This window comes from Artibeus jamaicensis, unplaced genomic scaffold (assembly GCF_021234435.1).
Source record: "Artibeus jamaicensis isolate MK-2021 breed Jamaican fruit bat unplaced genomic scaffold, CSHL_Jam_final contig_3290, whole genome shotgun sequence".
Taxonomy (NCBI): Eukaryota; Metazoa; Chordata; class Mammalia; order Chiroptera; family Phyllostomidae; genus Artibeus; species Artibeus jamaicensis.
In genome coordinates, this window is record NW_026521779.1 from 948,640 (window position 1) to 966,694 (window position 18,055).

The window sequence follows — 18,055 nt, forward strand, 5'->3', positions numbered from 1 at the left end:
GCTGTACAATTCCATTTAGGTAAAACCCGAAAAGATGCAAAGTAGAACTGTATTGTTTAGGAATACACAATAAAGTAGTAAGAGTAGAAAGAAAAGCTAGGTTGTTAATACCATAAAGTCAGGACAGTGCTTATTGTTGGGGGCAGGGGTGTGTTTATGGGGAGCTGGCCAGGTTCCATTTCTAGCCCTGGACCTGAGTGTTGGTTTCATGAGTGTTCGTTGCACAGCAGCTTTTGAGAGGGCACATTTATGATTTCGGCACTTTTCCGTGTTTATGCAGTTTTACAATATACAGAGGGGAATGGGAAATAAACTGCAGTGGCTCTGGAGAGAAGCAAACACCATGCCAAGGGTGCCCCCCCCAAGGCCTGAGCCAGCCACCTGGGACCTGGCTGGTGATCTGCTCCTGGCAGTTAGGGTCTGCCACCTCGGGGGTCCTTTCAGAGATGGGGTGAAGCTTTTTAAAAGATAATTTTTATTTTTCAATTGCAGTTGATAGGCAATATTAGATTATTTTCAGGAGTACAACATAGGGATTAGACATTTATGTAATTTGTGATTACCATATATACCTACTACCCATCTGACACCATAGTTGTTACAATATTATTCACTATATTCCCTCTGCTGTACTTTGCATGCCCATGACCATTTCGTAACTACCTATTTGTACCTCTTAATCCCTTCTCCCTTTTATCCAGCACCCCCATTCCTCTCCTATCTGGCAACCATCACAGTGTTCTCTGCATCTATGACTTTCTGTTTTGATGTTTTTTTAGATTCCGAATATAGGTGAGATCATATGGTATTTGCTTTCTCGGTCGGACTTTTTTCACTTAGCACAACACCCTTTAGGTCATATGCGTCTTTTATTCCAGCTCCTGGGCCTGTATGATACGAAACTTGGACAGAAGTACCCCCCCAAACCATTCTCCCAGTTTTCAAATGTTGTCTTTTGCTAAATAGACCACATTTGTGTAGAGACGGACTAACTGCACCTCTAGACACCAAACCCCTTCTTTTTCTGTCTTTAAAGTTGTTTCCTCCCTTCCTCTATCCTTCTTCTTGCACGACGCTGGGTGCCTCCAGTTGTCTGCCATCGAAGTGGATGGAACCTCCTGGAAAATAAGGTCTCCTCCGCAGGGAGGAGGAATCTGTGGTCCCAACTTCCCCGCAGCTCCCCGACCATCCTGCTCTCCCCTCTTTCCCCCACAAACTCCGCGCAGCCAGGTCCCCCGCGCCTCCGCAATTGGTTGCGGGCCATCATGTGTCCACACTCTGGGTGGGTCCTTCTCGCGTTCAACTCATCAATCGCTCTTCTTTGGAGCTTGGCTGCCCAGTGGTTCAGACCTTTGCGCCCATTCCCCCCCTTTCCTTCCTTTTCACCCACCCCTTCACACCGGTCTTATTTTAGCAAAACCCAGAAGAGAAGGAGGAGGAGGAGGTTTTTGGAGGGGGGGGAGGAGGGAACGCCAGGCATTGCAGCATCCGGGAGCAGCTATTGAGTGGCTAAGCGACGGCGCATACCTCTCTCCCTTTTTTTTTTTCTTCTGTTGGGAATTTTCAGGATTTCATTGCTGCAATTTAACCCCAGGATGAGGCACGGCTGAGCGAAGCTCTGCGCGCACACATACACGCACACCCAGAAGAGGCAGCCGCTGGTGATTCAGGAAGAAAAAAAAAAAAATCACCCGGACCCTGCGGCCTCAAGACTCCTCAGGAGCCTCCCGGAGCCCTCCCTCTCCTCCGCTCCTCTCCTTCCCGTTAAATCTTCTTCACTTTAATTTCATTTTGGGCTACGGATCTTTCATCATTTTTAAGGTCTAGGAACTCAAGCAAAACAAAAAGGGCGATTTTTAATTTGGGGGGCTGTCCTCCCCCAGCAAAGACCTGGTTTTTATTTTTTCTAATAAAATTTTTAAAAAATGGGCCGGGCGCACTCCTTTTGCAAGATGCCAGCCTGACCCGTACCTCGGAGGAATTTGAAGCTGCCACTGCGTCCCGGGGGGGCGTCCTTTGCAAACCGTTTGCATCTTAAAGGGGGTGTGCGTTGGTTTTTTTTTTTTTTTAAGTGCCTTTTTTTTTTCTTTCTCTCTCGCTCTCTCTCTCTCTTTTTTTTCCCCGGAGTGGGTGGCCTGGGGATTGCCTGGATTCCTTCCTCGGTTATTTTTTGCCTCGCTTCCCTCTCCCCTCCCCCTCCCCGGCCCCCGCGCCCCGCCCCCGCCCCTCCTTCTCCGGGGTCAGCCTGGAAGATGTCCCGAGCTGCTATCCCCGGCTGGGGCCGGCCAGCCGCCTGGTGAGCCCCCGACCCGAGGCGCCGCGCCGCCGCCCGATGGGCTGGGCCGGGCAGCGTCTCCGCAGTCGCAGCCCCGGCCGCCGTCTTCGCAGCCCCGGCAGCAGCAGCAGCGGCATCGGCGGCCGCCGCATCTTCCGCATCGTTCGCCGCAGCGTAACCCGGAGCCCTTTGCTCTTTGCAGAATGGCCCGCTTCGGAGACGAGATGCCGGCCCGCTACGGGGGAGGAGGCTCCGGGGCAGCCGCCGGGGTGGTCGTGGGCGCCGGAGGCGGGCGAGGAGCCGGGGGCAGCCGGCAGGGCGGGCAGCCCGGGGCGCAAAGGATGTACAAGCAGTCAATGGCGCAGAGAGCGCGGACCATGGCCCTCTACAACCCCATCCCCGTCCGACAGAACTGCCTCACGGTCAACCGGTCTCTGTTCCTCTTCAGCGAGGACAACGTGGTGAGAAAATACGCCAAAAAGATCACCGAATGGCCATATCCTTTGCCCGAAGCCCGGCAGCTGCGCCTCCCCCTCCTCCCTGGCTTCCCCTCTTCGAGGTTGGGAGGGAGACCCGGGGGTTGATGGGAGGTGGGGGGGTCTTCCAGGGGCTGGGAGAGGGGGCACCGGGGAGGAGTGTGCAGAATCTCTCCACCCCGAGTTGGGTTGAGCTACCGTGGAGGCTTGGGGTGGGGGCACCGGGGGAGTGGATTCCTCCTAAGGACCTATTCCAGAGTGAGGGCTAGGCCCTGGGGTTATGTAGGGGCCTCGAGGAGGCCTTTGAGCCAGTTCCTGAGGGGTCAGAGTTCTCCCGAATGCTCTGCGACCGGGGCCGTGGGCTGGGTGCACTGGCCAGGGCAGGGGAACCATGGGGGCCTTGGCTGGGTTTCCTTGGCCTCCCCTCACCGGAGTTCGTGGTTCCTCCAGAGCTCAACTCCAGCTCGCTGGCCTCTCCACCGGCCTTCCCCAAGGTGGGAGCTGCACTCTTGGGGCATTTAGGGTGGGTTCCCAGGGCCAGGAGTGAGGGGGAGAACATGTGGCCTTCAAATGGAAGGGCCAGCACTGGCTGGAGTGGGCCACTGGCTGGACAGGTTGGAGGGCACTTATTCTCCTCATATCTGCAGGTCCCTTTTCCTCCCATCTTGTGGGCTATAAAAAATACCCCAATGGTCCCATCTGGGGTCCTGACCTGGAAGACCCAAGAAAGATGGGCAGGGAAAATGAGCTGTTGGGTTCTTCCTAGAGGGCCGTGCGGGGCCTTGGGTTGGAGTCAGCTTCTCCCATGGTGGGGAGCCGCCAGGGGACACCAGGAGAAGCAGCACCATGTGGACGTCTTGGGCAGGTAAATGCCTTTTTTATTTTTTAACCAATGATGTAGAGGAAGGTGAAGACCACGTTTTTCCTCCACTCAGATGCTATCAAAATGCAGATACCCCCTGTGTTTCTTTAAATTCGTGCCTGCTTGAAATAAACCTTGAGAAGGGCTTAACATCTGTTGAGATGTAGGCAGGCAAGGATGGGTAATTAGTCGGGCTTCCTAGCAGTTATCTAAGCATGACCCAGATTCCAAGTGGGGGGCTGCACCCTGCCCCCCAGGCTGACTGGCCACGGTGCCATGCCCCAATGTGCCGCTTCTCAGCAAGGTTCCAACTGGCTGCCCTCAGTGTAAAAACCATCAGGGCTGCATGTGTTCCTGGGGCTCAGCCCTGAGCCCCCACTTGTTCTGTCTATGGTTTTGACTGTTATATACTCGACAAGGCCGGGCCCTGGGTGGTCCTGGAGTTGGTTATTTGAGTAGCACAGTGGCGGGCAGGTTGATTCACTTTTAATGGGGCTCAGAACTGAGCCAGGCTCTTGGTTTCTGGGTGCTTAAACTGTCACAGAGGGCACTGAGGTTTTGGAGTGTGTGAACAGCCTAGTTTGAGGGTGGTGAAAATTAAGAGGTTCATCTAGGGCCCTTCTGGAGGGGTGTACCCCTAACTGTGATGGGTGCCCAGAGCAGGAGCCAGGGCTCTGCCTGCTAAGTTCCAGCCTCTCCGAGGTCTTGTGATCGCTCCACCTGCCTCCCTCCCAACCCCTGGAGGGGCACTGGGCACTTGGGGGATGGCAAGGTGTCCGTGTGGGTACTGCTCAGTTAACAGGGGGTGTCCAGGAAGAATTCACTGGTCTGACAGGTTTCCAAGTTGAAAATGGCGATCTGGATCCTGGGTTTGGCATCTTCTAAGAGGAAAGGCAGGAGGTGGGAGTCCTAATGTGTCCTTAGCTCACCCCGGTCCAGCCTGAATCCTGCAGACAGGGCTGTGGGGGAGGCAGGGGGTTGCTCAGGGGAGGGGTACAGGTGAACTGGGAGTGTTGGTGAGTAGTTAGATTTTCTTTGGCTTTCTTGCTCTTTGGTAGCTTTGTGATGAGTTTGTGCATTTTGCTCTCTGCAGACAGTTTTTGCTCTCTCTTTGGCCTGAGGCAGCAAACGCATTATACAGCCCCACTGTGGAAGGGAAAGCTCTCCATCCCTCAATCTGTCACGGAGCAGGTCACCCAGGACTGAGCTTTCTCTGGGGAGGCTGGGAGGGGTGGGGAGATAGTGCTGGGGGACTGCATAGGGGAATTCAGGCCAGTGCCAGGAGGTGGAAACTCTGAGGAGTCAGTGTACCCGGGCAGAATCCAAATTCTGAATCCAAATGCTTCTGCCATTTAAAAAGTGTGTTTAAGTACTTACTATAAACTTTTAGAATAAAGTCTGATATATGTATAGGAAACCGCACGGTTGAGTCCCATTAACAAATGTGCACAAAGTGAACACAAGTGAGCAACTGGCACCCAAGTCAAGGAAAAGTATGTGACCCCCACCCCCGCCCGGCACCTCCCTCACGCCCCCTCCCATTCATTCCCCTAAAAGGGTAGCTGCTAACCTGACATCTAACCCCCATAGACTCATTTTGCCCCTTTTAGAACCTCCTATAAATGGAGTCATAGTCTGTATTATTTTGTATTTGGCTTCTTTAGCTCAACAAGATTCATCCACATTGCTGCAAGTAGTGCTAGGTTGTTCCTAGTTGTCGCCCTGTGGCATCTTTCTGTGTGGCTCAAACACAGGCACTGCTTCGCTCTGCAGAGGGCCACGGGGGTCGTTTCCGGACTGTGCTGTACATGTCCTCTGTTCAACTTGTACTGTGCATTTCTTTTGGGTCCATACCGAGGAGTGGAATTGGCCCTGCCATTCTTTGCCATATGTGTAAAGGGACATGTTTTTGGAAACAGCATTAACTAAGGATTGCAGCTGACTTTGGAACACAGCTTCCTCACTGTGTTTGGAAGAAGAGTGAGTGCAAGTTCCATGAACTTGGCTGTACGCTCATTGGGTGCAAGAGTGTTACTTAGAGAGGCTACTCCCAGCATGGTGCGCTGGGGGAGGGTGCAGCCTTGATTTCCCCTGCTCATGGGCACTCTGCCACCGTGAGTTCTTGCTCTTCTGCAACACTCCCCCCACCCCTGCACACACCCAAAGCAGCACAGACTTGAAGCCAGCAATGAGAATTAAGGTTCTCACTAATTTTATTATTCTCTTCCTGAGAAAACCGAAGTGGAAGTCCTGATGTTCAGATTTACACTGTTGTCTTTTTCTCTTGGAGTAGGCTGGGCAGCAGGCCATCTCGACCACACACCTTGGTTTCGTGTTTTTGTTGATCGGAAGTCTGATTTAAAGATGGCTGTGACTGGCTCTGATGCCGACTTCTAAAGAGCTCAAATCTGTCAGCTCAATAAGGTGCATCTGTCAACCTTCCTGGAGCCCCCACTTAGTGCCACTCGCTCCTTCTGATGTGCCACCAAGCGCCACTGTGAATGTCATCTTCCCCCAGTCCTGCTGATGCCAGCAGATCTCCCACGGAGCCGGGTGTAGGAATTTGGGCCACCGCAAGCACCGCAGACCCAGGTCTGTGTGTTACCGTGCTCGGTCTCCTGAATCGCATGCGGGAGGCCCATCACGTCAGGTGACCTGTGGACACTGGCCGGCTGCATTCCCCCAGTTGTTTTATTTTAATGAGAGGCTCCTTAAAGACAACTTTTCTGCCTGAGAAATGGAGGGAGCTCTGGGAGAAGTTGGAGCATGTTAATCAGATTTCGGGCCCTCCCTGAAAAGTAGAATGTGCTGGAGGGCAGGACGGTGTGGCCCGTAGACCCTTCTGCTGGATCAGCGTGGCTGGCCTTTTCAGAAGAGCAGAATTCTTGGAAGTAAGAATTAGTGTGGCTTTTTCTATTGTTTTCCTTTTTCCACAAGGTGTCGTCTCCTCTCTGAAAGACCTAGAACTGGCTGTACTTCCTAGTCCTCATGTGCAGTCTGCCTCCATCCCACCTTGTGTGTGTTGTGTGTTTCCCTGCGGAACTGTTAGCTGTGCTCGTTCCAGCCCCCCACTGGGATTGTCGTGAGCGCATCGCTGTGCTTCTCACACTTTCATGTGCACGATCATTATCTTATTAAAGTGATGATCCCGGTCTGGCAGGTTTTGGGTGAGGCCTGGGATTCTGCTTTTCCAACACACTAATAAGGATTGCCCATGCGAGTAGTCCGTGGATTACACCTAAGTATCCAGGTCACATCATAGATGTATCCTGTTACCCTTTTTAAAAAATATATTTTATTTATTCATTTTTAGAAAGACAGGAAGGAAAGGAGAAAGAGAGGGAGAGAAATATCAATGTGTGGTTGCCTCTTGCATGCCTTCTACTAGGGACCCAACCCACAACCCAGGCATGTACCCTGACTGGGAATTGAACTGGCAACCCTTTGATTTGCAGGCCAGCACTCAGTCCACCAAGCCACACCAGCCAGGGCTCCTTTTTTCTTCTTTTTCTCAAAAATCAGGTTTATTGATTGCTCTGGCTGGGTAAGTCAGTTGGTTAGAGCATCGTCCCAGTATGCCAGGTTTGTGGGTTTGATCTCTGGTCAGGGCAAATACAAGAAGTAACCAATGAATGCATGAGTAAGTGGAACAACAAACCAATGTTTCTCTCTCTCCCTTCCTCTCTCTTTCTAAAATCAATTTTAAGAAATTGGGTTTATTGAGGAAAACTTTGCTTATAGCAAATTCACTCCTTTTAGCGTATAGTTCTGTGAGTTTTGACAAATGCATGCAGTCATGTAGCCACCACCAAAATCAAGGTAGGGAACAGTTCTGTCACCCCATATTATTCCCTAATGCCCCTTTGAGTCAGCTCCTCACTGCCCAAGCCCCTTGCTGGCGCTAATCTGTTCTCCATCCTTATAGGTTTGCTTTTTCCAGAAGCTTATATAAATAGAATCCCACAGTGTGTAGCCTTTGAGTCTGGCTTCTTTCATGTAGCTTTTTAAATCCATGTTGTGGTGGTGCCACTAGTACATTCTTTTTCAGGGCTGTGTCGTACTCCACGGGATGGGTGGACCAGAGTCTGTTCATCCATTTCCCAGTTGAGGGACATTTGAGATGCTTCCCAGTTGGGTGATTATGAATAGAGCCACTATAAACACTGGCTGATGGGTTTTAGTGGAAGCATTAGGAACCTACATTCCACTTCTCTTGGGTAAATAAATGCCCAGGGGCAGGATTGCTGGGTTGTGTGGTAAATTTATGTTTAACTTTATAAGAGACCGCTGAACTGTTTTCCAAAGTGGTTGTGCCATTTTAACATTCCCACCCTTGTTATTCTTCTAAAAGCATCAGCTCTAAATACCAAGGCACATGCGGCCTCAAGGGTTTAGGATAAAGGATTGTGGGTAGGTAGAAAGTGGTGGAAGTGGGAGCACTAAGTGCCAGTCCGAGAAATAGGGGAGAGTGAGGATGTTGTTTGTAGCCAAGTGCCTGCACTGGTTTGAAGTGCAGGGAGAGAAGGGAGTCTCCGGCATGGGGTGCGTTGGTTCTGTTGCTCGGCAGTAAAAAGTCAAGGCTGTGAGATCCAGGCCCGCCTCCTCTTCATCACTGCAATCCCATTACACCTGGCACAGAATAAGCACCCCAAAAACGTTTGTCCAGTGAGTGAAAAAGGACTTTCTGCATCATTTTCCAGACCATGTAGATCTGATTTGATGTGGTACCAGTGTTTTAGGGTTTGGGTGGGTTTTGCTTGTGTGTTAGGGAGACGGGGGGGAATTGTGCATGAGCTTATCTGACCAGAGAAGGTCTAAGAAATTTAGTGCTTGCAAAGTTAGGGAGAAGTGGCCCCTTGACAGTGAAGCTCTCCTTTAGGGTCTTGGGGGGTGTCTGTTGGGTGCTTGTGGCTTATGTAAGTACCCAGCAGATACCCTGCCCCCAGCAGCAAGCGCACGAATGTACTCCCCTCAGTGATGGCAGGCACCACTGGGAAAGTGAGCCAGTGCAGAGATGGTCAGGGCCCCTGATGCCCTGTAGTTAATACATTTCCGAGAATGCTAACTCAGCTTCTTAGAAAGGAGCCGGGTAGTGCTGGTATAGATGGCAGAGAGAGCGTTCTGGGCTCCGGGTCCGCCAGACCCAGGTTTGAATAACTCAGTTTCTTCCTGTGCATGATGAGGATACTGCTTCTGAGAGCATCTCCGAGGATGGCTCTTGGGGAGCTATAATGAGGTCACGCGTGGCGAATACTCACCGCAGTATCTGTCATGGAGAAGGCCCCCAAAATACATGAGCCATAATACCAGAGAGTACTTTTTCTCCTAACGTTCTTTTAGGGAAATTTGGCTTTTTGGGAAATGAGGCTCTCTGGGTAGAGGAAGAGCAAAGGGCCCCTGTAACTGGCCAGTTTGGATCTACCTGTCTGAGTGTGGCACTCTTTAACGTAACCCTCAGGTATTTCGCATTCCTGTTCTCTCCTGAGATTTTCAGGGGGAAATAAAAAGCATGCCCACTTGATCCATTTTTTTATTCTGTTAGGTCTAAGATTAAAATTAATTGTCTTCCCCTCCTTTGATTCTTCCCTCTGTGGGTGACAAGGTGAGGGAGTTTTAAAGTATACACTTAACTTCCTCCCCATCCCCCAACTCCAAACCCATCTCCTGTCAAGAGTCCAGTCCAGGACGGAGAACACAGGCCTAGGACAGCTGCTGTGGCCACCCCAGGTGACCACTGAGAGTTCGCCGCAGAACCCTGCTCATCTTTGGGGTTAGCATATGTCACCCCCTCACACCTCCAGTTTCTTTCTTCATCCTTTCTCTCCTGGAAGAATAGAGAAGGCAAGTCACATTCCAGAAAGGGAAATCAGGTGGTTGGCCTCAGCAACTTGGGTTTCAGAAACCACCGAGCGTGAGTTCTTATCCAGTGGGTGACCGGATGTCCCAGTTTGCCCAGGACTGTTCTGGTCTTAGCATCTCAGGAAACCCAGAAGTTCTAGGCAAACTGGCAAGTTGGTAACCCTCATAGTGAGTTCTTAACACCGAAGAGGAGGAGAGCAAGCAATGGTTCCATGGTCTAGGAAAGAGGAAGGTAGGGAGCCTTTTCCCTGTGAAAAGCCAAGACTTTCGATCAGAATGAACTCTGTTTGGAAGCCACCCATCTAAAGCAGCTAATACAAAAGAGATTTCAGCTCTGAAGCAGGTTTCCTGAGTTAAGTCTGGATCATATTTTGTCATCTCTCTTGGGTCAGACATGGCTTTATTTTCTGTTCAGACTGGAAGCATCTTTGGGGCTTCCTTGAAGGGGATCACTGAGTGCTCAGGTTGGACCTGGAATTCAGAACCAGCAGCTGCTCCCCCCAAATAATCCTAGTCAAGGGGCAGTGAAGGAAACTGAAGTTTGTCACCCACCTGCTAGTAAATAGTATTCACACAACTCTCATTTTAGGCCTGCATGCAAGATGTGTGTGTGTGTGTGTGTGTGTGTATAAAATATTAAGCAATTTTTAAAGTAATTTCATATAAACAGCATTCGCAGAAGGGCTAAACCTGATCTCAAGGATAAACTTACAGATTTGTCTTCAAGGAGACACATTGAGGCTGACCTAGAACTTGCTCTGGGGTGAGGGTTACATGATTTCTGCCATATTCTTTTATCTCATTGACCTTTGTTATTTTCTTTATTAAGAACAGTGGGACTGGGGAGCAGGGGAACTTCACTTGCTGCTGTGAAATGTGTGTGGCACATTGCGGAGTCCACGTAGGTACGTGGCTCTCTGGGCAGTAGCACCAGCAGTGGAGACTGACAGGAGGAGAAGTGCCAGGGAGCAGAAGTGGTGGTGACTGGAGGCACAGCATACAGGGCTTGGGGACCGGTGACTTGGCTGCAATCTCAGCACCATTTCATGGTAGTGAGTCCTGTCTCTGGGGCATAGTCCAGTGTCCGGAGAATTGTGGGAAGGTTAAGAGATACTGTGCACAGAAAGCATGGGGCAGGTATAATCACTGTGAAAAGTGGCAGGACAGATGGATTTTAGACTTCACGGTGGCAAGGGTTGTTGTGGTCACCACTCTGGCCCTGTGCTTGGCCCCTGTAGGGGCTGAATACGTACTTGTGGGGTGCTTTCATGCACCTCGGTTTTACAGCCTATTGGTTTAACTCACCTTTGGGTTTACAACACACTCTCAATATTGTCTCTCCTTTTGCTTATTTTTCTTACTTTAATACAGAATGGAAATACTAGTGGACCAGCTATCTAAGTCAAGAATTACAATGGTGGTCCTCAGAGTGGCATCTCCAGCCCTGCAGAGTCAGTGTCACCTGCTCTAGAACAAACTCCTCACACCTGGAGGGTTTTTAAAAACAAATTGATTGATTTTAGAGAGAGGAAGGGGGAGAGAGAGAAGGAAACATCAATTTGTTGTTCCACTCTTTGATGCAGTCTTTGGTTGATTCTTGTAGGTGCCTGACTGGGTATTGAACCTGCAACCTCTATGATGCTCTAAGCAACTGAGCTACCTGGCTAGGGTTCACCTGGCAGGCTTTTAAATACAGGTTGCCAGTAAACTCACCCCTAGAGTTTCTGATTCAGCAGATTTGGGATGGAGCCTGAGAATTTGCATTTCTAGAAAGTTCCAAGGTAGTTCTGATGCAACGGGTCTGGGGAGCACACTTTTGAGAAACCCTGAGCTAGAACATGACCACTAACTTCTACATGTAATTGTAGACCCACCTTTTCTTTACCCCCCTCCCTCACAGCATTCCCCCAAGTGTATTTACTTTTTCTTGAATTGTGTGGGTCTTATTTTCTCCCTCCTTCCTCTTTCTTCCTTTTTTCCTTCCTTGTTTTATACATGCACCTTAATATAAATTTAACGGGCTTGACTGCTGACTTGTTAGCCTCCTGAAACATGTACTTGCTTTTTTCACTCAACAGAATGTTTCTAAGTTTCATCTCTCTTGTTGAGTGTAGCTGCAGGTCATTTATTTTTCTTTGTATAATATTGTATTTTGTGAAGATACAGCAATTTATCCATTTTTTTTCTGGATGGTGGATGTTTCCGATGAATCCAGATTTGTTTTATTTTATTTTGTGCTGTTATGAACAGTGCTGCTGTGATGAATAAATAATTTTTGAGTGAGTGAAGTCAAGGTGTTAATTTTAGTTTGTGTACTTGGGAATCTAGCTTGAATAAATAATTTTTGAATGAATGAAGTCAAGGTGTTAATTTTAGTCTGTGTACTTTGGAATCTAGCTTCAGTTAGAATCAGCTGAGATGCATCAGCATTTATGGAAACACCAGCCATCTGACAGGCACTGATGAAGGCATTTCACATTCTACTCATCAGCTCTGTAAGGGCTAGGTCAGCCAGACAACTCCAGTTCCAGCTTGTTTTCTGAAACAAGCTGTGGTTTAGACCTGTTGGTTTGTAGAGAAGCTATATGGCCGAGTTGAGAGCATGGACTTTGGAGCAGGGTGGCTGGGGTTCAAATTCCAACTCTTCTACTTACTGTGTGACCTTGGGCAAATCACTTAGGTGTTCTGTGTCTCAGTTTCCTCATCTGTCTACTGGGGAGTCTAATAGCGCCTATCTTGGAAAGTTAAATGAGTTAATACATGTTATTCTTAGAATAGTGCTTGGAACTTAGCACCGTATGTGTTTATAGATGGATGGTTAGGGGGTAGGGAGGGAGGAGGGAAGCTGGATACGTGGATAGGATGGATGGATGGTTGATTGGAAGGAGGGAAGGATGGGTGAAGGAGATGAAGAATAGATGAGTGAACTTACTATGGTGGCCATATTTGGGTCTCTCTGACATGATGGTTGGCATAGTGTGTGGCACATAGCAGGTGCTACAGAGAATTAGCTATTATTATTCTGCCTTTTATTGCCAAGGTTCTAAACTCCTTTCATCTCCTATTCTTTGGTGTGTATCTTGTTAACCCATTCTCCTAGTTGATTAACTCAACCACCATTGCCCCAAGGTATAAGCCAAGGGGAAATCAATCACAGGGTTCTGTTGATTGTTAATAGTAGGATTCCATGATTCCAAGGCCCAAGCAAGATTTTCTCCATTTCTCAGCAATCATTTTCTACATTCCTAATCATCTTCCTTTCCCACTCCCTACACCCCCACTGACAGACTCTCTTCAATGCCAGACTCCCTCCAATCTCTCCACAGGTCCACCTTCCTCTAGCTGCACCCTACTCCCTAGCCTTGCTCTTAGAGCACCATTGTTGAAGAAATCAATTACTTCAACCCTGTGAGAATAGGTCAGCTTCCATGAGGGTCTTACAAGGTCTCAGAGAATGTGGGTGTTGCACAAATTGGAAGATCCAAAAATGTTTATGGACTTGAATTATCTTGGAAGAATTGTTAGAATGCAGATTTTTAACAGTTTGGCCTATTCCTAATCACAATAAAGTCTTCTAAGTTATGGATCACGTATGGATGTTTGTGGAGGGGAGTGGCATCCTGTGCTATCATTGTTGGTTGAGTGGATGGGTGGATCTATGGATGGTTGGACAGACAGATGGATGATAAGTGGGCAGATAAATGGATGGGAGAGAGGAACGAAGGGAGGAAGGAAGGGAGGAAAGAAAGATGGATGCTGGTGAATGGATGGGTGATTGGATGGGTAGGTGGGATGGATTATACTAAGTGGATAAAGAGATTGGTGGATGACTAGATGGGTGGGTGGACATATAAATGAATGATGAAAGGAAAGAAAAGAGAGGGAGGAAGGAAGGAACGAACGAACATAGTTGGATGATTAAAGAGAGAAAGGTTGGATGGATGGGTGGATGGATATGTGAGTAGAACTAGGTGGGCAGATGACTGGACAGGATTGACGGATAAAACATGGATGAGTGGGAGAATGGGTAGATGTTGGATGTGAGTGTACATGTCAGATTTCTCGAACACTTGGTGTTCTTATTGGTTTGGGAATGACCGAGTTCTTCCACTTACCACCCTAGTTGGAACTTTCCTCGTGTCAGGTGAATCCTTCATGCTTTTGGTAAAAGTAAGGTTGTACGCTTATGTCTTGCCTCTCTGTGCAGAAAGCTTTTGAGGATAGGGGGCAGTAATTTACCTTCTTCACTTCCCCCAGCAGTTCTGCACTATATTGTGCATAAATGTTTGTCAGTTGAGTAATGAGAAAAATAGTGTTGTTGACAAAGATTATTAAATTTCTGGAAACACCTGGTTTTTGTTTACTTTAGCAGGAGTCTGAAAGTGGAATTTCTTGGATTTTTTAATGGTGGTGGGCTAGAGGAATAGATATCTCTCCTCTGAGCATGTTGGGTACATGCCCCAGATTTCTACCCACTGGCCATAGATTGCAGATCAGACATACCAGGCCCTACATGGCCCCACTTGATCTGACCCATTTTGTTTTGTCTTTGATCTCATCTCTTCCATTCTCTACCCTTTCTACTCTGTCTCAGCCCATTGGTGCTTTTTTGCATTTGGCTATTCCCTCTGCCTGCATATAGTTACCTCAGGTCTCCCCGTGACTGACTCCTTCTCTTCATTTGGGTCTCAGCCCCAAATTTGTCTCCTTCAAGAAGCCTGCCCTCTTCATTTATGGAACACCAAAAGCTCAGTGAAGCATATTAAGTATATGTAGACTTTCCTCTCTGGAGAGAATCTCTGGAGACATTTTAATATATTTTATTTCATATATTTTTATGGATATAAGCTTTTTTAAAAAATATTTTTAGAGAGAAGGGAAGGGACGGAGAGAGAGAGGGAGAGAAGCATCAGTGTGCAAGAGAAACATCAGTCGGTTGCCTCTTGCACACCTTTAGCCAGGGACCTGGCCCACAACCCAGGTATGTGCCCTAACCAGGAATTGAACCAGCAAACTTTCAGTTTGTGGAGTGACACCCAACCCACTGAGCCACACTAGTCAGGGCAGATTTAAGCTCTTTTGAACACATTTTTATGCCACTGAATATCCTTGGTAGCATCAAGGCTACCGTGTATAGTTGCACAGGCTGTACACTACAAAACAGTATCATGTCTTATGTCAAAGGCATCATAGAACTATGCGTTTATCATTTAAGTGTCCCAGTTGATAGAGCTTTAAGTATCTTGTTCTAGAGAAATGAAGATACTATGACAATTTTTGACAGATGGACCTAAAAACTTGAAATAAAAGGGCATCTTATTGAAGTTCACATAGTGGTGCTGTATGGGTTGGCAGCAACCCCAGAAAAGACTGCTGTTAATATCTGATGACATTCTTCCTCGTGGCTGTATTGTACTTCATGTAACAATCTCTAGTTGTTTGTTTTGCTTGTAATAACAGTCAGTGCAAGGAACATCTTTGTACATGCACCTCTGTCCAAGGTTCTGATTATCTTCAGAATAAAATTCTGGTCTAGATAGGGGACTCAAGTCTTGAAACTGTTGTCACCACTTTCCATGAATCTGTAAAAGAGCTTTGGAGACCAGGTGACTCAAAATTCAGGAAGTTGAGGGGAGGGGCAGAGAAAGAACAGTGGGTGGGTTTGCAATTCTTCTCAGGCTGCATGGAAAGCAGTGCTTTTCAACGGTGGGGGGGTGGTGATTTTGCCCCACAGGGGACTTTTGCCAATGTCTGGAGACATTTTTAGTTGTCACGAACATGGAGGGAGAAGTGATACTGGCATGTAGATGCTAAGGATGCTACTGGGTGTCCTAAAAATGCATAGGACACCCTGCTTCTGCCTCGGTAAGGAATTATCCAGCCCAAGATGTCAGTAGTGCCAAGACGGGGAAATCTTGATGTAAAAAATGTCATGGATTTCTTGGAGGGGAGTGGGTGGATTTAGGGTTTTTGGGTGACTTAAATTTAATTTACAGTTTCTCTTCTTTGCTGGGTGTTGAAGCCAGCTTTCTGTGAACTTTAGATCCTACATGATCAGCAGCAGCGTTGCTACCAACTGATTCGTTGATGTAAATATAGACAAGTATATAGAAGGAAATCTCACCCAGAGTTGCAAAAGGCTGGCATGAAAGCTGCTGTGGCCTCCATTTCTCCTTTCTCCTCCTTCTGGTGCCCAGTTTTTTAAATCGTGACTCACTTTCTCTGGGTTCCTGTCAGAGCAAGTGCTGCTGGTGTAGACTGTGGTTTTCTGCTCCCTTAGTCCCCATACTGTGGCTCGTCTTGGGCACCTACAGGCCACAGACCCCTGGGAAAGATTAGCTTAGAGATGTGAGGGGGAGTGCATTCATTCATTTATAATTCATCATTCATTCATTCATAAATGTTTATTGAGCATCTACCGTGTGCCAGACGAGGTGGGAGGAGATGTGGGCAGGAAGGTGACAAGGGTAGATTTTTATGCAGAGCTCTTTTGACCATGGTGAGAACTTTTTCTCCAAAGGAATTCCATTTCCCCCCGGCACACCTATACTTTTTGTTTTCCATAACAAAAATAGGGTCATTTTGGGTGCTGTTTTTCCACCAATAGGAGAGCCACCCTACTGTGCCCCTGCCCCACTCAGTGATGATATCTTTGTACATATTTGTGACTATTTCCTTAGGACAGAGTCCTGGAAGTGGCATAGCTGGGTCATGTGTCAGGCTTAGGACCAGGTCACAAGGAATAGTAAGTCTGTACCCTCCAAGGTCCCCCTTCCCCGATTATGGGGCCCAGCTAGGTTGCCCCTGATTTAACATCCTGAATACAATGAGCCTTTTCCAGATCCATCTAGACTGCATCTCCTTCATGATCCCTAGGTCACACCCTTTGCTCAGTTTTCTCCAGGGACATTCTGCACAGATGTCTTTGGGAGCAGGTAGTTGTACCAGGTTCTGTAGACCCTAAGGTTCTGTGGCTCTGTGCTGGGTTTTAGGCAGTCTAGCATACTGGTGAAGACACAGGGCTATAGAAGCAGGCTCCCTGGGTTCAAATCCCCACCCTGCTTATTTCCAACTGCACCATCCTGGCAGCTAACTAACTCTCTTAGCTTCTTGGGCCTCAGTTTCCTCAGCATGACGTTAGTGCCTGCCCTGTGGGGTTGTTTTAAGGCACAAACAGCATTCAGAACAGTGCCTGGCAACTGGTGTATGCTGAATAAGAGTTTCACTCCCCCATTATTGTTATAAGCCAGACATTAGCTTCCTCTCTCCTCAGTGCAATAGTGTATGTGTTCCTATGTGCCCCTGTTGGTGCAGAAAACCCCTCATTTCAGGGTGTCATAGCAGTCACGTGATTTCGCGAGAGCTCTCCCAGGCAGAATGCTGGCCAGGGTCTTCTCACTGACCAAACAGGATTCCCTGTGCCCCCAAACTTGGTGGAAAGCAGCTGGACCATTTTCCACAGTCACAATGGGTGGGCCCCTTCTTGGTCCTGTACTTGTTCACATCCAGGATTTCACCAGAGCTGCAGTAAGAGCAAGTTCCATATCCTGGGAGGACTTGGGAACTGACTGCTCTGTTGGGCAGCTTGTGAGCCTCAGGCTTTGTGAGAACCTCTCTGTCCAACTCAGTCTTTATACCTGGCCCATGAGCTCCATGGGTTTATTTTTGTTCCCATGTCCATAGATGTACACACAGAGTCTCTGAGAGCTAAAGTCGTTTGCCAACATCCCACAACCAGCAAGGGGGGAACCTCATGGGACGGGTAACAGCACAGCAGGGACAAAACCCCAGAGAGATGGAGTGACTGTGGGTGAGAGATGGCCCAGAGAGCACAGGTGCATGTGGAGATGTTGTGGGCTTGGTTCAAGACCACCCAATAAAGTGGGTATTGCGATAAAGCGAGCCCTGAGCTGTTTTTTTGTTTCCCAGTATGTATAAAAGTTATGTTTGCACACCACCATATTCTACAGCATTAAACGTGTAATAGTATTGTATCTAAAAGCAATGTACATAGCTAATTAAAAATACTTTATTGCTAAAAAATGCTAACTCTCATACGAGCCTTCAGTGAGTTGTGATGTTTGTGCTGGTAGAGGATCTTGCCTTGATGTTGATGAAAATGGAATATTTTTGAAGTGAGATAAAGGGAAGCCCATAGCTAAGATACAGTACGAGGTCAGCCAGCAGTAGGCTCCCCAGTGGTGTGACCTTTGAGACGTTCACAGTGCTGAGCAGGGGCCTGGGATGTGGGTAGTAAGCATTGTCTATAACGTTGTTAATTTTTGAAAAATGAGGCCAGCAGCCTTGGAGCTAATAGTTGGGGTGGAGGAAAATAAACTCTTTTTTAATGGTTTTTAATGTTAAAACATTGAGGTAAAAGTCACATAATATAAAATTAACCATTAACCATTTTAAAGTGAGCAGTTCTGTGTCGAGTGACAAGCACCTCTGTCTCCTTCTGAGACATCACCCCAAAAGAAGACGCCATCCTGGTGAGCAGTCACTCCTTGGGCTCCTTCGTGCCCCTGGCAACTGACAGGCTGTATTCTGTCTTTATGGATTTACTTGTTCCGGTTTTGGAGT

General features: G+C 48.0%; 1 protein-coding gene across 2 annotated transcripts in view; it reads left to right on the forward strand.

The window, feature by feature from the left end:
* Positions 1 to 2,478: 2,478 nt before the first annotated feature.
* Positions 2,479 to 18,055, forward strand: part of CACNA1A (calcium voltage-gated channel subunit alpha1 A) — a 200,112-nt gene continuing 184,535 nt past the window's right edge. For both annotated transcript variants that reach the window (XM_037145780.2, XM_037145779.2), the window contains exon 1: positions 2,479 to 2,771. In XM_037145780.2, coding sequence (XP_037001675.2) covers positions 2,479 to 2,771 — 293 coding nt within the window. The remainder of the gene's footprint in view (positions 2,772 to 18,055) is intronic.